The following is a 21,167-nucleotide window of genomic DNA, read 5'->3' on the forward strand; positions in this document are numbered from 1 at the left end:
TAAATCTTTTGGGGTTTCTTTATAAAGTTGTCATTTCATAACTTGTTCTGGTTCTGCTGTGTTCACCCTGTATCAGTTCATGTAAGTCTTCCTAGTTTTCTCTCAAGCTATCATTTCTTATAGCGCAATAGTATTTCATTACATTTGCATACTGTAATTAGTTCCCCAACTGCTGGGCAACCCCTAGATCTTTAACACCATAATAAAGAACGACTGTAATTTTTTTTGTACATATGGCTCCTTTTCCTCTTTCTTTGATTTCTTTAGGGAATAAGCCTAGAAGGGATATCACTGGGTTGGAGAGTGGTATGCACAGTTTTAGTGACTTTTTAGCAATGGAACCAAATTGCTTTTTAGAATGGCTGAACCAATTCACAGCTTCAGCAGCAGGGCTTTAATGTGTTGTAATTTTCTTTTTTGTCATCTTTACCGGTCTAACATGCGTGTGTGTGTGTGTGTGTGTGTGTGTGTGTGTGTGATAAGTATATGGTAGAATCTCTGTATTAAATTTTTATTTACCTAATTATTAGTATCTCCCACTTCTCTTTATATCTTTCTTCCATCCTCTTTGGAACTTGTGTTATCTGACTAAATCCATTGATCAATAATCATTTGTTAAGCACCTACTGTGTGCCAGACTTTTCCTGTTTCAATGTAACTTCACATTTCATTGTATCTTTTTTTCTTTTTATAACTCTCAGCTTCTTAGTTTTTCCCATTTTAATTATTTTATCCTAATTGTTTAAAGTTTTCTTTATGCTTTTTTTGAAAATATCACAATCTTTTTGTATTATCATTATACTCCCCTCACTGCTCCCTCCCCATCCAGTGAGCAGATTTTTTTTTTTGGTAACAAATAAAAGTGACACAGTGATTGGTTTTGGCAGATTATACCACATTCCTTATCCATAGTCACCCACCCTGAGAAAAGCACAGTGCAATGGAAAAAGCTTTGCATATGAATCTTATCTCTGCCACTCCCCACCTTTATGACCTTGGTCATGTCACTTAATTTCTTTGAGCCTCAGTTTCCTCATTTGTAATATGAGGGGATGATACTAGATGACCTTGAAGGCCCTTTGGTCTCCAATTTTATGATCCTATACTTCATCCAGGTAAAGGAGGGAGTCCCATGTTTTTCACCTCTTCTTCAGGGCTGATCTTGCATTTTTTTGTTCATAATATTGTAGTTATGAATAGTGTTTTTCTGGTTCTGCTTCCTTTAGTCTGCATCAGTTCATACAGATTTCATGTTTCTCTACGTCAAAATAATATTCCATTATATTATTATGAGAGGCAGTTAGAGATGACCTTGGTGCCAAGAGGACCTGGGTTAAAAACCTTCCTCTGGCACCTAGTGACTATATGACCCTGAGCAAGCCCTTTACTTTTCAGTTCCCTCAAGGCTATGAACACTGGCAGAGCAAGTGCTAATCTGTATTGCCTGAGAGAAGTCCTCACCTGGAAGCCCTTTCCCCCATGATGAAATAACAGGTTTGGTCCAAAAAACCCCAAAATACATTAATACAGCACAGTTTGTTCAACCAGTCCCCAGTGAGTACGCACCTACTCTGTCCAAAATGAAGCAAATACATGACATCATACACCTGTAGAAAGTCAGTTAGCAGGGGAATAACGTCAATAATTTAGGAACAACCATTACAAACAAATTATAAAAGTCATTATTGGCAAAATCATTTGCTTTTTCCTTTTTCTTCCTCAGTTGTAAGGACCTTCAGACAGAGATTTCCACTCTCCAGAAGCGAATTTCCTATTTGCAGTTTGTGATTCATTCCCAACAACAGAACCTACGCAGTGTGATCCAGGAGGTCAGTTTAATCAAGTGTCTTTCTCTTGGAGATGGAATGTTTACTGGGTGAAGAACAAATACAAGGGTCATGCCTGGGTTATAAAAGTAATGAAAGTTTTCCCCTCACTGACATTTCCCCTGCATTGCTAAATGCATCCTGACTTTTTGCTTGTACTTGGCATGGAGCACTTCGAAATAGTGTTTAACTTTTTTTTGAACTCTTAGCTGATATTAAAAAAGAGCCGAGTCTAGAAATCCTAGACTACTCCTCAGCGTGTCTCATAGATCCAAGATTCCCATTTGGAGCAGGGACTGGTTTTCATTTCCTCTGAGGCTTTTGATGATTTAGAAGGTAGGTGCAGTGGAAGGGGCCAGCTGCTTACCAGGGTAATTGTGGCAAACTAAAGAGAAGACATGGTGTCAACCAAGAGTGATTGAGTCAACCAACCAACCAAGAATGTAGCCCATGCAGGTCTTCAAGACCTACTGATTCATTGATTATGATCCACCTGCTTTAGATTTAAAACTAAAAAAAAACCTCCTTGATATTTACCCCTTAAAGGGAAGAGGTAGATAAGAGGTCTTAATTGTTTGCTCAGGCTTCTTGCCTGTGTGGAAAATAACCATGGTCTTCTATAACTGATGGAGCAAAGTGATCAAAGGGCTATAAAGCAGAATCCTGAAATGTTAGACCTGGAAGGGACCTTAGATATGATTTAGGCCCAAATGCCTCATTTTACACATGAGGAAACTGAGGCTCAGTGAGGTGAGTTGATTTGTCCAAGGGTGAGCCCATGTCTCATCACTCAGAGTCCAGTGTCCTTTCTCCTATGCCAGGCTAAATTCAGCAAACATTTATTAAGCACCTACTACATGGTGGGCATTGTGTTGGCAATAATACAAAGACACATGCTCCCTTAAGGAGCCTATATTCCAGTATCTCTGGGCAAATATTTTCTTCTCAGACATTGTGTGCCCTTAACATAAAGTTATGGGCGACTGGGAAGCTCTTAATAGACACAATAGACCAGACATTGACCTTCCAGGGCGTTACTAGGTAGTATGATTTGTGGGACAAAAAACTTCAGTTGCTGAGAAACACTAAGACTCCAAATGATTTCTCCAGAGATCTGAATTTAATTGAAAAAAAAAAATGGATGTGAAAAATCAGCCTCACCAAACCCCCAACTTCAGATCTTCCTAAGACAAACCTTTGTCCAAGTCTCCAGAAACTATTTCTGTTATCCCCTTAGAAAAAAACAAAACAAAACAAAACTATATAACCTGTGTCCTTTAATACCTAGGATCTCCCCTGTTAAGACAATCGTTTAATTGTAAAATGCTCATGACCTCTGAATTATGTAAGTATTCCCTGTGGTTTGTTAAGACTTGCAAAAAGTTCTCATTTGTGTTTGCTGATTCTTAGATGGAAGAATTAAAAAATGATGTAAAAGAACAAGATAAAAGGATTGAGACCCTGAAAGAAAAAGTGAATGTCCTCGAAGCTCAGGTAAGGAGGAAATACTTGCCACACTTAGGCACACAAATGTGTGCATACCCACCAACCTTTTCACTGCATTAAAAATTAAACACATTTTTTATTTGGTACCAAGGTTTTTCAGTTCATGAAAATTATGCTTTTAATTTCTATAATAACTTTGATCCAAACTTCCTGGGGTATTTTATAACCATGCATCTATATGAACAGCAATTCTGTTAGAAACCAGAGGTGAGACAGCCTGGCTGTTGGACAGGGCTGACGGACCCAGTTAAGACCATATACAGGATCTTGGCTTCATCCTGGCAGGTGTTCTTTCCTTAGCATACAGCCTGCTCCCTTTTGTCTCTGTCACTGGACTGTATGTCAGGAGGGCAGGGGTGAGCTGTAATTAAACTGGAGAAGTTGAGGGGGTAGATTTTGTTGTTTTCATTTTTATTTAATTTTTAATTTATGGAATAAAACAAGAACTTCCATAACATAGTATAATAAAAAAAAAGATGATTGCACATGAAACTACAAATCTATTATGTACAACTTGCTATTCATTTAAAACATATTTAATATATTAAATATTAATATTTTTAATATTATATATTCAATTTATATATTTTCACATTAAATTTATATATTATATTTTAATTTATAGCTTATATTTTAATATAATAATAATATATTTAAATATATTCCCTTCTTTCCTTCCCCCACCCACCCTAGAGATAGCTACCATTAGTCACAAATATGTGTGTATGTGTTATGTGCATGTATAATGTATATGTATGTTATATATAAATACATGTGCATATATATATAAATATATATGTGTTTATATGTGTATGTGTGTAAAATCATTCTATACATATTTCTATTTATCAGTTCTTTCTCTGGATGCAGTCTTCCTTCATATATCCTTTGTAGTTAATCTGGATATTTATAATAGTTTTTATATTTGACTTGTATTTTTATAATAGGTTTTGTATTTGATCTTGGGAGTGATAGGCAGTCCATTTGAATAGTGGAGTGACATGTTCCCACCTGTGTCTTATTTATTTATTTTTAGTTTACAACATTCAGTTCCACAAGCTTTTGAGTTTTAAATTTTCTGCCCCTCCCTGACAGTGTGCAATTTAATATAGATTCTACATATACCTTTATGTTAAACATATTTTCATATTAGTCGTGGTGAAAAGAAAAATTATAACCAATGGAATGAACCATGTGAAAGAAGAAACAAAACAAGAGCGAGAGAGAGACTGAGACAGGGAGAAGCAAATAGTACGCTTTGATCTGTGTTCATACTCCATAATTCTTTCTCTGGATGTGGATAGCACTTTCCATCATGAACCCCTTGGAGCTGTCCTAGAACCTTGCATTACTGAGAAGAGCCACGTCTATCAAAGTTGGTCATCATACCATGTGGCTATAACTTTCTACAGTGGTTCTCCTGTACTCCTGGTTCTGCTCCCCTCACTCAGCATCAGTTCATGTAAGGTTTTCCAGGCTTCTCTGAAGTCTGCCTGTTCACCATTTCTTATGGTACAATAGTATTCCTTTACATTTATATACCACAACTTATTCAACCATTTCCCAATTAATGGACATCCCCTCAATTTCCTATTCTTTGCCACCACAGGAAGAGCTGCCATAAATATTTTTATACATGTGGGTCCTTTTCCCATTTGTATGATCTCTTTGGGATACAGCCTTAGAAGTGGTATTGCTGGGTCAAAGGGTATGCACATTTTTTTGGATCAGTTCACAACTCCACCAACAATGCATTGGTAGTCCAATTTTCCCACATCTTCTCCATTTATAGTTTTCCTGTTTTGTCATGTTAGCCAACCTGACGTGTGTGATGTGGTACCTAAGAGTTGTTTTGGTTTGCTTTTCTCTAATCAGTAGTGATTTAGAGCATTTTTTCATATGACTATAGATAGCTTAAATTTCTTCATCTGAAAACTGCCTATTCATATCCTTTGACCATTTATCAATTGAGGAATGACTTGTATTCTTGTAAATTTGACTCAGTTCTCTTATATTTTAGAAATGAGGACTTTATCAGAGACACTGGTTGTAAAAATTCTTTCCCAATTTTCTACTTCCCTCCTAATCTTGGTTGCAGTCTTTGTATACCATCTGTGTTTTAGATGATCACTTTGACAGCTAAATGGAGGATAGATTGGAGTGTGGAGAGATGTGTGACAAGGATGCTACCCAGTAGCCTATTGCAGTAATCCAAACATGAAGTGATGAGAGCCTGCCTATACTAGGGGATTGGCAGTGCCAGAGAGAGAAAGAGGCTTATGCAAGAGATTTTACAAGGGAAAAATCGACAGGTCTTAGCAACAGATTGGATATGGGGGTGGGGTTGGGGGTGAGAGGGTAAGGAGTCAAGTAAGATACCTAAGTTTTGAGTCTGGGGTGACTGGGAGGATGGCAGTACTCTCAAAGGTAACAGAGAAGTTTGAATGTTGAAATGGTTTTTGGGGAAAAATTAATTCAGTTTTGGACATGTTGAGTTTTTATGATATATATATATGTATGTATGTATATATACATACATATATATATACATATATATATATATATGTATATATATATATATATACATATATATACTATGAAATCCAGTTTGATACATCCAATGGTAGTTGGAGATGTGAGATTCAAGAAGTAGATCTGAATCATCAGCATGGAGATAAGTGAATCCATGGGTGCTGATGAGATTGCCAGGTGAAATAGTATAGAGGGAGTAGAGGAAGGAACCCAAGTCAGAGCCCAGTGGGACTCCCAAGGGTAGTGGGCAAGACTTGGATCAATTTCCACCAAATTCCACACTGAGATGGAGCATTCCATTAGACAAGAGAATTTTCAGGAGAGAGAGTGTCTTGAAAACCTGAAGGGAAAAAAAAAGATATCAAAGAGAAGAAAGTGATTGACCATATCAAAGGCTACAGGGAGGTTGACAAGGATGATGATTGAGAAAAAACTATTAGATTTGGTGGTTAAGAACCTGGTAGTTTTTAGAGAGAACGCTTTGAGTTGAATGATGAGGTAGGGTTGGAAGCCAGACTGTAGAGAATTAAGAAGAGAGTGAGAGGAAAGAAGTTGAGGTAGCTCGTGTAAATGGCCTTCTCAAGTTTAGCCATAAGGAGAGAATACATGATGATAGCCAGTGAGGATAGATGGATCCCATGAAGGCTTTTTGAGGATGAGGGAGAGATAGGTGCATTTGTAAGCAGTAGGGAAGAAGCTAAGTAGACAGAGACTGAAGATTAGTGAGAGAGTGGGGATGGGCAGTCTGCTGGAGAAGATGAGATGGAATAGCATCACTGGTGTATGTGGAGGGCTTTGCCCCAGGAAGGAGAAGGACCACCTCATCTGTGAGATGGGCGAACGAAATAATTGAAGAAGGCATCTGGAAGATGTGACATGAGGAGGGGAGAAGAGGGACCTCTTGAGAAGTGGAATCAGTATTTTCAGTAAAATATAAGTCAGGCTTTCCAGCTGAGAGGGTAGAGTGAGGGAGATGCATGGGAGGTTTGAGAAGGAAATGACAAGGTTGGGAAGAACTGCTGGAGGAGGTCTAACCTTGCTCACCCAGCTGCTATTACCTTTTCTTTTCTGAGTGCATTAGCTTACGCTGTATGTTTCTTGAATGTAGCTCATTTTTATGTTCTCTCTCCCAATCAAATGGATCCTTCTTGAGGACAGAAACTGGGGTTTGGATGAATGTTTGCTTTTGGCTTTTCTTTGTTACCTCCATGGTTAGCATAGTGTCTAACATATAAGCTCTTTTTCTAAAAGTATTGTTTTTAGTTTTTACTTTATTAAGATTTTGAGTTCCAAATTTACCCCCTCTACTCATCATGGCATGCACTCTTGATATATGCTACACATATATAACCATATTAAACATATTTCCACATTAGTCATGTTGTAAAACTTAAGTTCTGATAGATTTGGGGCCATGAATGCACAATTATATATGTGATTCATTAAATGAAAGTATCAAGTTAGACACAATAAGATAGTAACTCCGACCTTGAGGGATTTTTCCCTATTCTATTAGAATACAGTATCCATTAAGTGATATATTCACTAATAGGGAGGACTGGTTTTTTGAAGATTTTTTTAAAAAAATTGTCCCCAGGGAAGCATTTCATTTACTTTAAACTTACAGGGCTGGCCCAAAGCCCTTTTGTAGGGAAATGATGATGTATAAGATAGGGCACCCCATCTCAATTTGTTCCACATCCATTTTTTCTGGAACATTTTCTTCCATATTGAATACTGAATATTATAGAAAACAAACAGATGGATGTTCATATCCTTCACATTTGTCGATTACAGTGGGGAAACTTCCTTTTCGATAGCAAGTAGACAATAATCACATGTTATCCAGTCTAGGCTTTGAGATGACAGACCATATCAGATAACTTTTCTGGATGGTTATGGAAGCTTTCATCAATTGCAGGAACAGAATATACAGATGGGTCAGGTTCCCCAGGGACTTGAGGGCCTCTCTATAACTTGGAATCTCATTAAGCAGTGCAGTGGCCTCAAGAAGGCCAGAATGTTGGTTATCTTGACTGAAGAGGCTCTTTTAATGGAAATAAAAATTTTAAGACACATAGAAAGTACTCTTTCTCTTGACTAAAAAGATTATGGAACTAGAAAAAAAAAAGATCTATTAGATAGAGACAGGCAAATGCCTTCATGTACTGTGGATGATTCCAGCGGCATTTAGGTTTTATTAGTGTAGTCATCACAGTTACTGTATATTACCTTTTTCTTCCATTTCTGCTTCCAAGTATTCAAAAATTCTGGGGAAAATATTTTTCAGTTTTGTGAGGCTCTTTCTCTTCCTTATAAATCATGCCCTCATTTTTACCCATGTTGAGAGTGCAATTTACTGATTCAACACTGCGTAGTTTTGTCTTGTACATCCTCTTGCTCACTAGGTTTTTTAAAATCTCTTTTCAGTGTCACCAGAACATGATTTCATCCTGACTCTTGTCAAGATTCTTAATTCTTTTCCTCTCAATTTTTTAGTTTTCCTTTTTCATTTTCATTTGAAGCTTCTGATAAATGTACAAGAGTTCAGTTACCTCTCACTGATAACCTGTTCACCTTTGTCTATTTTAAATATTCTCTTCCATCTTCTCTTGCTTCCATTTGCAAATCCTTCTGTGTAACTGTACAGCCACCATCCTCTTTTACATGTGAGTAGCCATGCTTCAGTAATAAGGGCAAATATAAAAATATTTTAGAGAAGAAAGTGGCTGTAGGCTGTGCTGAAGCAGAGCCCTGACTGGCAAACGTTTTTGCCATTGGCTCAGATCATCTCTATTTGACAAAAAAGCAATTAATGCAGAACTTATATAAAATGTCTCATTTAGTAGAAACATCATAAAAGCCTGTGTAAGGAAAACATTATCACATGAACAGAGATGGTAAAGCATATGGGGAGTCTAAAGAACAGCAAGTGAAAGCCTGTCATCTTGGCAAAGAGGATGCTTTCCCACCCCATAATATCTATTTAGATGAGTTATAGAGAGAACTGGGGGGTGATAATTCAGGAAGTAAATTTTAGTCACTTTTAATCACATACTGTCTCAGAACATTCTAGTATAGACGTGGGTACCATGGAAAGAGAGATGTTCTTGAACCCAGGAAGACCTGGGCTCAAGTCTGGTCTCTGACACATCCCAGCTGTTTAACCCTAGGCAAGTCACTTAACCTCTTAGTGATCTAGGCACCTCTCTAAGTCTCTAATTTGCAGAGTGGCCAACCTGCCTTGGTAGAGGGAACTTCTTACCTAGAAGTTCCTATACCAGTGAAATGCCAGGTTCAGTCCATATTCCTGTACTGCTTTTCTCCATTGACAACTATCTATGAGCTTGAGTTAATGTATTGTTCAGTAGAGGAGACCTGGAGGACAATGGCAGTGTGTATCTATATCTACACAACACATACATATATGTGTACACACATATGGATACACATCACACATGCACACACATACATATATACAGCTTCACACGCATCCATGCTTTTTGCACATGTGCAATACAACTGCATAGATCCATGTATCATACATATGTTCACATGTACTGTATGATACACACAGTTGCAAGACAACACAACTATATGTATACACACAAATACATGCACATACAATACACATATGCATGTAGGTATACACATATATATCTGTGTGTGTACACATTATATATGTGCACACATATATGTATATACATATATTATGTGTTTGTGTATATGTACTATACACAGAATACATACAAAATAAATCCAAATTAGTTTTGAGAGGGAGGCACAGGCAGATGGAAGGGTTCAGGAAAAGCTTAGTAAAGAAAGCAGAGCTTGAACTAAATTTTGGAGGAAACTACAGATTCCAAGAAGGGGAAATCGGAAGAGAAAGCATGCCAGGCATGGGGTACAGACAGTGCAAAAGTGCAGAGATAGGAGATGGAATGTCTGTCATGTTTAGGGGATATGATTAAACCTTACAGTGTATGAAGCAATGCCCTTGCTCATTTTTCTTCCTTGATACCTTCTCCTTTTTATTCAGCCAAAATTATAGTTGATCCTTCAAAGCTCTATTTCTGTGAGACTTTCCATGACTATTTCCTGATGGTCTCTCACCTCTGAAATCATGAAAATACCCCTACTCCTCCCCATCTCCTTTCTCTCTCATTTGGCAGTTAGCCATATGGCTGTTTTGTTGTTAACATTGTCTTTATTTTGTTTTAATTGGTAGCTAGTGATACAATGGATAAGGCCCTGGATTTGGCGTCAGGAAGACCTGCATTTGAACCCTGCCATAGTCATTTATTATCTGTGTGATCCTGGGCAAGGCAAACAACCTCTCAGCCCCGGTTTCCCCATTTATTAAATGGTAATAATAACAGCACATATGTCCTAGGGTTGTTTTGAGGATCAAATGAAATTGTATGTATGTATGTATATATATGTATATACATATTATATGTGTATGTGTGTATTATAGATGCATGTATTTGTAAATATTTGTATATATGCATGCTTTGTAAACTTTAAAGCTCTTACGTATTATTCAGTTTTGTATTTATTTATTTTTCTTATTTCCCCAATTAGAAGTGTGAGCTGTTGGCACCTTCCCTCTATTACCTCTCATTTACATTTGTACATGACTATTTACATGTCATCTCCCTCACTGTTATATACCCGGTTGGCTGTATGTTATCCTCCCTGGGGTCTTCCTGACTCCAAATCCAGTATGGTTTGATCTCACTCCTTCAAGTCTTTCTCTAGAGGTGGATAGCCTTTTTCATCATGTGTCCTTTGGAATTGTCTGAGACCATTGTATTGCTGAGAATAGCTAAGTCATTCAAGTTGATCATCACAGTATTGTTGTAACTATGTTCAATGTTGCGGTTCTGCTCATTTCACTTTGTATCAGTTCATGTAAGTCTTTCAGATTTTTCTGAAATCCTCCTGTTCACTATTTCCTACAAGACAAATAGTACTCCATTACAATCATATACCACAACTTGTTCAGTCGTTCCCCAATTGATGGGCATCCTCTCAATTTCCAATTCTTTGCCAGTTCCAAGAGAGCTGCTATAAATATTTTTGTACATGTGTAATGTTAATGGGATTTAAGATCTTCCCTGCCCATTAAGGGAAGCTTGCTTAGGGGAGGCTTGCTTGTAGGAAGGCTTTCACAGCTTTTGCTAATTTCTAATTAGGCAGTGAGTCACAAGGGTTGTGATGCCTTCTGACACTGAGAAGTGTATATATACTCTGAGTTGGTATTTTGCTTTGGGGGCTCGCTTCTGAGAAGGATCTGTGATTACCTGGTCGAGACTCTTGAGTGGCCATATGTTGAGAGCTATCCAACTGCTAAGATGTAAAAATTCTCTCGATCCAAGGATGTATGTTAAGTGTATAGCAATATTGCCTCGATTCAAGTAGAGCTCTATCTGTTGGTCTTTATTTCTCTGTTTGTATTTTCTCTGACTTTCAGGGTGCTGACTTTTCCGTGAACTAGTGAATGTAATTAAAAAAATTATTGACCCCATAAAAGTTGCTTTCCTTTAAGAAAAGCAGATCTAAGAACCTGTGCTGGCAGTCATCCTGAGTATGCTAGGATGCTTGCTGGGTCTTTTTCCTTTCTCATTGATATCTTTAGGGTACAGGCCTAGTAATGTCATTTCTAGGTCAAAGGGTATGCAAAATTTTTATAGCCTTTTGGCCATAGTTCCAAATTGCTCTCAAGAATGGTTGGATCAATTTATAACTCTACTAACAGTGCATTAGTGTCTCAATTTTCCTATATCCTCTCTACCATTTATAATTTTCCTTTTCTGTTATGTTAGCTAATTTATTAGGTATGAGTTGGTACTTTAGAGTTGTTTTAATTTGCATCTCTCTATCAATAGTGATTTAGAGCATTTTTTTATGTCATTATAGATACCTTTGATATCTTCTGCAAATTACCTGTTCCTGTTCTTTGACCACTTACGAATTGGAGAATGACTAGTATTCTTATAAAATTGACTCAATTCTCTATATACTTGAGAAATGAGGCCTTTATTAGAGAAACCTGCTGTAAAATATTTTCCCCAGTTTCCTGCTTTCCTTCTAATCTTGACTGCCTTGGTTTTCTTTGTGTAAAAATTTTTAACTTAATGTAATCAAAATTATCCATTTTACATCCCACAATGCTCTCTATCTCTTGTTTGGTCAAAAATTCTTCTATTTTCCATAGATCTGACAGGTAAACTATTCCATGCACCCTCAATCTGCATATGGTATTACCCTTCATGTCTAAATCATGTACCTGTTTTGACCTTATCTTTGTATATGGTGTGAGATGTTGGTCTATGCCTAGTTTCTGCCAAACTGCTTTTTTTTTGTCAAACAGTGAGTTCTTGTCCAAAAAGCTGGGATCTTTGCTTTTATCAAACAATACATGACTGTGGTCATTTACTATTGTGTATCATGTACTTAATTTATTACACTGGTCCATTACGGTATTTCTAAGCCAGTACCAAATTGTTTTGATAATTAATGCTTTGTAATACAATTTGAGATCTGGTATAGTTCAGCTATCTTTCTTCATATTTTTTCTTTGATTCCCTTGATAGTCTTGACCTTTGTTCTTACAGATGAATTTTGTTATTATTTTTTCGAGCTCTATAAGATACATTTTGGTAGTTTGATTGGTATAGCACTGAATAAATTAATTTAGGGAGAATTGTAATTTTTATTGTATCGGCTTGCCTCACCCATGAGCAATTAATATTTTTCCAATTGTTTAGATCTGACTTTATTTCTGTGAAAAGTATTTTTTAATTGGGCTCATATGGTTCTTGTGTTTGTCTTGGCAAGTAGACTCCCAAATATTTTATGTTTTCTACAGTTGTTTTAAATGGAATTTCTCTTTCTATCTCTTACTGCTATACTCTGTTGGTAATATATAGAAATGCTGATGATTATGTGGGCTCAATTTATATCCTGTAATTTTGCTAAAGTTTTTAATTGTTTCAACTGATTTTTTAGTTGATTCTCTGGAATTCGTCAACATATTTCTTAAGATTGATTATTTTCACCAATTGAATTTCAAACTATTGCTTGAACCTGTATTGGATTAGGCATTTTCCCAGGTGCTTATTCTTTTCAGGATATCGTTGAAGACATTATGCCATTAATGATCAGTGATCTGAAAAATCGGTGATCAGTACATCAGCTGACTAACTTCTAAGGAGGGACACATAAGCTTTGGGTGTACAAGAACCCAGTCCGTATATGCAAAAGTATCATTCCATGCCAGAGTTTCTACACAATCTTGATAGAGTTTTCTTTTTAATTTTAGAATAAAGACCTAAAAAGCAAGATTGAACTTTGGTCAGACAATTCCAAGTTGAAGGTATCTAAGGAAGTCTCCACAAGGTAAGGTGTTTACTTCTCCTCTTGTCCCCTGCCACATCTCATGTAGAATGTAATTATATTTATGACTTTGGATATATGGGAAATTATCACTACTTATATTGATAAGATATAGACAACATTGAATCTTTTTTAAAATAACTTAACTATGAACTAGAGATGGAAAAACATAGTGGATAGAGAGGTGACCTTGGAGCTAGGAAGAACTGGGTTTAGTCCTGCTATACTCTGGCTGTGTATTCCTAAGCAAATTATCCAACCTCTCATTGTTCTAGGGCACTTCCTTATACAGGAGTTCTTAACATGGGGTCCACAAACTTTTGAAAATTACATATTTTGATAAATATTTCAATGTGATGAATTTCTCTTGTAATCCTATATATTTCATTTCATGCATTTAAAAACGTTATTCTGAGCAGGGTTCCATGGCTTCACCAGACTACCAGAAGGGTCCAAGACACAAAAAAAAGGTTGAGTTTAGGTTTTAGGGAAAATGTTGACATGTATTAGTACAGGAAGTTCCTCACCGGGATCTGCCAATACTAGTGAAATGACAAGTTCAGTCTCTTTCACATTCTAAGTATGAACAGGATAAAGAACTGTCCACAATTAGTCTAGTTAAGAGCACCTTCTCACTGCATTGACCATATCACAGAGGACTGGATTTTTTTAAAGTCATTTTTAAATATTTGTGGTGTTAAAAGTTTTCTAATCTTTATTGATAATGAAGGCACATACACTATTTCAAATGAGGTAGTGTTTGTAAAAAGTGCTTAGCATGTGCCTGACCCATAGTAGGTACTGTACAGAGACCTCCTTCCTTTCCTCCTTTATCTACACTGATAAAATCATGGAATCTTGACTTGTAAAAGGAATCATTAAATTTATTTCTACTTTAGTATAATGGAAAGAAGCAAGTAAAAATGGGTTATATATTTATGAACAGAAACTTAGCAAAATGGACCCAATTTTGTTTTCTTTGTAAGGAGCCTATCAAGCTGATAGCATGGCGCATACTGACCATGTGGTTGGCTTTTACCAGCTGTGATCAAAAAATTCCTAGCTCCACGTTTGACAGCTGCACTGAATAAATATTTTTTAATCATTTCCATTTGTTGTCATTCTCAGATTTAGCTGAACTGAATTTTACTTACTTGGTTAGAACCTAGTCAAGAATGTTATTTAAATTTGGCCTCCTAAAACTTTACAATACTTGATGAGCATTCTGTGGATGTCTTTAAAAAAACGAGCAAAAGTGGAATATTTTCCCTAGGAGATGCATATACTTGAAAAATGAGTGCCCTTTATTGACATAGTGCTTTCAAATATGCTATCCTGCCACTCAAGCTGTCTCTGCTTTCCTACTGCCCTTTTTCTAACACTAATATCATCATTTTATAGTCATCCAGAATTAAAATTTTAGTCACCCTTAAGTTTTTCCTCTTCCCCATATTTATCAGATCACCAAATATTATCTATTGTTTCATAATTTCTCTTGAATTTGTCCCTTCCTTTATATTCCATGGTGACCTCCATAATCCAGGTCCTTCTTACTTCGTACTTAGAGCTATGCAAGGATTCTAGGCACTTTACTGGCTTCCAGTATCCCCACACTTTACACCAAGCACATTTCAGTACATCTTGCACAAGGCTGATATATTAAGCTTTGTAAACTCACACCTTCATCATATTACTCCTTTGCTTGAAATCGTGACTCTCCATCCCTGGGGTTGAAATCCAGTTTCATTAGCCTGACATTCAAGACTATCCATAATCAGGTTCCAGGTTACTTTTCCAGAGTTATCTTTAATCGTTCTCCACGTAGGCCCCAACACACAAAAATTCTTTTCTAGCTATACTGAACCTGTCAGTATCTCCAGAACATGACATGCATCTTCCACATCATGGTTGACAATATTCTCTAACAGCTTTCTTCCTTCCCTCCAGCCTTTCTGCCTATTTGAAGTCCACTCATCCTTCAAGGCTTTGCTGAAATCTAGCCCATAGTGATCACTCCTCTTGCGCTCAATTAGCTTTTAATCACAGAATAACTTTTGTTATTATTTCACTTTTCATGTGGTCTGTGTCTTATCTGCACAACTAGATTCTAGGAGAGGGCAGAAATCTGTATTTGTTCCCCGATTCCTTCAGTCCTACATAACATCTGGCACAGTGCTAAGCATATAATAGATTCTCACAAAAATTGTTGTGGTGAATGAATGGATGAAAGAGTGAATTGCTCAGGTCCGGAATTATACTTTGATGGAAATGATAAAAAAGAATAAATGATTTGGATGTTTAAATATTTTGCAAATGGCAGAACACTTTCAGTCCTAAGTCCTGTTTCTTTGATATTCCATAGAATTGCTTCCATAAAATAACTGTGGTTCATAATTACACATATCATTAAAGAGGCAATTAAAAATTTCCCATTCTAGCAGAAGCTTGTAGGTTTCTCAAGCTAACCCCTGAGGACAGATTCTGATTTTCTGAACCTCCATGGGCACAGTGCATGGAGTACAGAATCAAGCCCATTGTGATTAGTGTCGGTCTGGGAATCCAGACAGATTCATCTTATACTTTAAACTGTTTACCGTGGAACATCTCTCTCCTAATGATATATATAATTAGGGACTAAAGAGGGAAAAAGTTTCTGAGCTAAGTTATAAAGTCTTGGGGGCCCTAGTTCACAAATTATTGTCTTCTAGCCACTTTCCTATAATGTCTACAAGAGCAAAAAAGTCCCACCCCAGAGGTGTCCAGGAAAGGGATAAAATGAATGCATTTCAGGAACTGTGTAGACTTCTGACCACCTCGGTGTGCAATGGCAGTAGGTCTGTTTATAGGACTCTTTGCATTTTGTGAGACACTCTTTTCACAAAGACACAGGGAGGCAGATGGTACAGCTGAGATACAGCCCAGCATCATATGGATAGTGAGTGCTGAAGCCAGAACTCAAACCCAGGCGTTCTGATTTCAAAGCTGGTGTTCTTTCTACTGCCATGCAGGGCTACTTTTCAGGGGCTCTTAATGACTAGGAATTAGATTGGCTCTCAGTTGGATAGGGGAAACTGAAAGTGATGTTCAGACCTGAAAGGAATGTCTGTTACCTCCATGCCAAGATGGGGACAAAACCATTCTTTTGTGACCAGGTCCCTGATGGAAAAAAACAATAGCTGTTCCTTGTGTTGTGCTTGCCCACTTGTGTGTGTGTGTGTATGTGTGTGTATGTGTATGTGTGTGTGTGTTCAAATGTTTGTTCATCTTATGATCTAGAGGCTTTTACTTGAAGTGCCTCAGAAAGAATTCTGAATGTGGGTTCAGAAGGCATGGATTCATATCCTGACCCTGCCACTTTCTATCTGTGTGACCTTGGGCAAACCTCTTTAACTTCTTTGGGCCTCAGTTTCCTCATTTGTAAAAAAGGGCTCCAAGTCTATGATCCTTTAAGTCATGTTGTTCAAATGGCCTCTAGTTGGGATTGGGTCCTAATGGAAGGTGCAGGAGAAAGAAAAATAATTTTTTCCCAGTACTTTCAGCTTCCATTGGGAGAAATGAACTGAATTTAGTATTGAATCTGGAATCAGTTAATCAATCAGTAAACATTTATTAATTGCCTGCAATTTATCACCGTGCTGAGCATTGGGGTACAAAAATAGCAAAAAGATAATTCCTACCCTTAAGGAATTTTCATTTTAATGGGGAGACAACATGCCAATAAATACATATGGACAAGTTATATATGAGATAAATAGGAAATAATTAACAGAAGGAAGATGCTAGAATTAAGTTGGAGAAGGCGAGATGGAAGCCAGGGAAGCCAGCAGGCAGAGATAAGGAGGGAGGACATGCCTGGCATGAGCGACAGCCAGAGGAAATGCCTACAGCTGAGAGATGGAGGGTCTTGTTTGAGAGGCAGCCAGGAGGTCGAGGGATTGAATTAGACAGTACCTGTTGGAGAGGCAGGCATAAGAAGATTGGAAATGTAGGAGGTGACTGGCTTAGGAAGGGCTTTGAATACCAAACAGAATATTTTATATTCGCTGCTGGAGACCATTTAAAACTTATTCAGTAGGGGAGTAAGGGTAGTTGATGGGGGGCATAGAGTAACTCATGGGAGGTTAGTAGTTAGGGTATTTGAGGGAGAGTCAGACAAAATCCTTGCTTTGTTCCTCACTAGTTGCAGAACTTTGGGCATGCCACTTAATAGTTAACTTTATGAGTTGCTTTACATAATTTATCACACAGTTTATTACACAATTTATCACACTTGGTCCTCTCGATAGTCCTGTGAGGTCTGTGTTCTGATTTATTCCCATTTTACAGAAGTGGAAACTGAGGCTTGAAGAAATCCATGATCACACAGCTTTTTAAATGTCAGAAGCAGGATTTTTTGGGGGGGAGGGAGGGCAGGAGGCATTTGGGACTAAATGACTTGTCCAGTCACACAACTATTAAGTGTCTGAGGCCAAATTTGAACTCAGGTCCTCCAGAATCCAGGGCCAGTGCTCTTGCCTGGATCAGGGCCACCTAGCTGCCCCCAGAAGCAGGATTTTAAATCAGCTTTCCTGATTTCAGGACCTGCACTCTGTGGTCCAAGTCCAAGTCTCAGTTTCCTCATAAAGGATTAGACAAATAATCTCTAAAGTCCCTGTGAGGTATAGGTCTAATGATGCTAATTATGTTATAAAAATTTTTTTTAATTACGGTTGCAAAAAATCACAGCATTAATGTTTTTGAGCATTGTCTCTTACTTTTGAAAAAATGAAACGTAGTCAGCCGGGCAATTAAATGACAGGGTGAGCCAGTGTGCTAGGAGCTGTCCAGGGTGTCTTGCAGACTTGGTCAGAGATGGTCAATGAACCTCAGGACCTCTGGAGGAAGGCACAATAAGCCACATAAATTTATAACCACTGTGTGATAGGGATTGCAACCTTAAAGTTTTGTCTGGTTCCATTAATCATATGTGATTTTATTTCTACAGTGAATTCATGGCCGAAGACACCTCTCCCTATCTGATGCTAATTAGACTACGGAAATAAACCTTCAACATGTATGGGAGCTTCAGACCCTGAAAAAACTCCTTATTATGATGTGCTCTGTTTCTGAACAAGTTCTACTGTTTAATATATTTTCAAAAAACATAGTCTAAATGAGAATGTTAATTTTCTGCTGTCTCTGATCTTAAAGGTTACCCATGGGTGGCTTCTGTAAAGAAATTTTCCCCTGCTTGGTGGGAATAGAATGTTTGGAGCAGTCAGACAAGCATTTGGGGAACAGCGCTCCTTCCCCAGTGCTGGGATTTTGCCATCCTGAACTAATGGGGAAATTTGCTTCTTCCCCATGGAAAACACTTGACTCTCTTTTCAAACTTGTTTAGTGTACTGGTTATAAAATAGAACCATGCATGTTATAATTGGAAATTCCTGCAGTGCTTTTTCATTTGATATGGGAGATGATCCCCTTCAGATGGTGAAAGGAAATATGGTTGGCCAGATGCCACCAAGAAGTGACACCCTGGGGATGGGTTATTTTAGATTAGAATGTGAAGAGTTGGGCACTGCTAAAGAACCATTTAATAAAATTCTGAGCTATTGCACTCTGCTGCATTACTTAGAATCAGGATTACAACTTGAATGCCTGACTGTAATCTAGGAGTGTCAATGCTGTTGTTAGGGATGCCATCAAGTGAAAAAAGAAGATGCCATATATTTGACTCTCAGATTTAAAAAAAAATTCTTTAAGAATTTGAATGTGTTTAGTAAGAAATGTTTTTCCATCGCAGAGGTCATTATTAAAGGAGGTAATGTGAGATAGTTAGGAGCCAGAAGATCTAGATTCAGACCCCTGCTCAGTCACTTACTCTGTTGGACCTTGAGTAGGTCACATAAATCCAGGCCTCAGTTTCTTTGTCTGCAGGATGAAAGCTAATCTCTAAGTGTCTTCCAGCTATAGTTCCTATGTGTTTATGAATAATGAGGTATTATTTCATATTCTTGATACGTTAAATGAATGTGGGATGGGTGGATTGAGTCATCTTTGAAGACCCTTACAAGGACATATCTCAATATACCATAAAATGAAGAATACCTAAGGAATGGAGCAGTTGTGTTAAAATTAATTTTTTAAGCCAGTTCTTTCATATACTGTTAGCTCAAAAGTTGCCATCAGAATTTGCTATAATTTTGGACCCAAATTGTTCCTCCCCAAGAGTTATGCATGTCCATTGTTTGATGTCACTCTCCAGAAGTATATTGATCTTTGTCCCATAAGAGCCACGTTGCTTTGGCTCATGCTCTAAGACCTCTCGTGACTATGGAAAACACCCATTTCTTTGTTTTTTCTTTAACAAGCTAATGATAACCCAGGTTATCAAAAGAGTAGACCTGCAGAAAACTTTGCAGGTCTCTGAAGCTGGAAGTGTATGTTCATCCTTCATTGCAGAAGAAGACCATGCCATCAGAGAAATGATGACATGACTTGCACTTGACTTTGTTTTGAGTGAGGGAGGGCTGTGCAGGTCACCAGCCTCACTTCTCCTCCACAGCCATCTGGATCAATTGACCAGAAGTACTCCATCTTAGGATCCAGAAGACTATTCTTCAGCTGATGTTCCATAAGGCTTTTGTTTTTGTTTTTAGGATGAAGATATTTCATATTCATTCAAGCCTTTGCCTTATAGACAGGAAAGCTTACTTGTTTATAAGTAGAATGCCCATTGTCTTTAATTCCTGGTTCTCTTGTCATACATAATTTTATATTTCAGATATATTCAGTGAAGAAGTCATCTGTTTAACTGAACCAGTACCTTCCAACGTAACACTCTCTTCTAAGGTTTCACATAAGAAGACATTTACAGGTTTCACTTGTTGGATCTTGGTTTCCCTCACTGCATTCATTTTATTTCAGTATGTGAGAATGATGAGCCTAGCTTGGTGATTTGGAATTGATAGATACTCCAAAGATACAACCCATGAACTTGAAAAGGCAATCTACTAGCTGGTACTTCTGTGCTCTTGAGAAAATGAGCAATAATTTCCTTTTTCAGGATTAGGCTAATATAAACAGGACTGATCCAGAAATTCATTTTAAATTTTATAGTAGCAAAAGAAGGGCCATTAATTGGACACATGCTGTTGCTTCTCCTTCATCATATTTTTTGAGAGTGACTTTCTTAAAAAGGAAATTATTTTAAATGCTCAAAAACTTCTAATGTCTACAGAAAACAGATTTTTTTTTTTATCTGAAAGAAGTAATGCCACATTTTTGACAGGTCTTAAATAAGCTGTTTTATACCCTGAGAGTAGTATATAGAATATTTTATTGGCATGGAGGAATACACCTTTTCACCTACCCACCCACCCCTACCTGAGTAAGGTAAAGAATTAACAATCAGTATTTTGCAAGGTTTGAGTTGGGACTGGAAAAGTTTAGACAGTTTTTAAAATATCTATTGCATTGATAATATACATTTTAGTATAGGGAAAGATCATTCTACTAACTGAATTCTATATTGTAAGTTGAAAAATCAAAGAAATTGTTTTGGTCTGGACTAGTGCTTTCATTGGTATGATGTATTTCCAATAAGAAAATTGCCTCTTCCAACGCAACCTCTTCTCTGCAAATTAGTCTTGGACAGGTTGCTGAGGGCACTGAGAGGGAGAGTGACTTAGCTAAGATCACTCAGCCAGTAGGATTCAGAGGTGGCACGTAACTTGTCTTCCTGACTGAAGCAAGCTTCCTACCTACAGCAGTGCTTAAAGCGTGAGAACTGTAAGAAATGTTCAAATTTTAAAACTGGCATCATGTTGTACTAATTTATAGATTGTTTTGTTCAGTCATTTCCAACTCTGTGTGAACTCATTTGGGGTTTTCTTGGCAAAGAAACTGGAGTGGTTTTTC

The 21,167-nt window shown here is 37.4% G+C and overlaps 1 protein-coding gene across 3 annotated transcripts in view; it reads left to right on the forward strand.

The window, feature by feature from the left end:
- CCDC68 (coiled-coil domain containing 68) overlaps positions 1-18,861 on the forward strand; it is a 91,441-nt gene extending 72,580 nt beyond the window's left edge. For all 3 annotated transcript variants that reach the window (XM_072605997.1, XM_072605996.1, XM_072605998.1), the window contains 4 exons: positions 1,724-1,829; positions 3,237-3,320; positions 13,192-13,268; positions 18,250-18,861. In XM_072605997.1, coding sequence (XP_072462098.1) covers positions 1,724-1,829; positions 3,237-3,320; positions 13,192-13,268; positions 18,250-18,307 — 325 coding nt within the window. In that variant the 3' untranslated portion in view covers positions 18,308-18,861. The remainder of the gene's footprint in view (positions 1-1,723; positions 1,830-3,236; positions 3,321-13,191; positions 13,269-18,249) is intronic.
- The last annotated feature ends 2,306 nt before the right edge of the window (positions 18,862-21,167 follow it).

Source organism: Notamacropus eugenii, chromosome 4 (genome assembly GCF_028372415.1).
Source record: "Notamacropus eugenii isolate mMacEug1 chromosome 4, mMacEug1.pri_v2, whole genome shotgun sequence".
Taxonomy (NCBI): Eukaryota; Metazoa; Chordata; class Mammalia; order Diprotodontia; family Macropodidae; genus Notamacropus; species Notamacropus eugenii.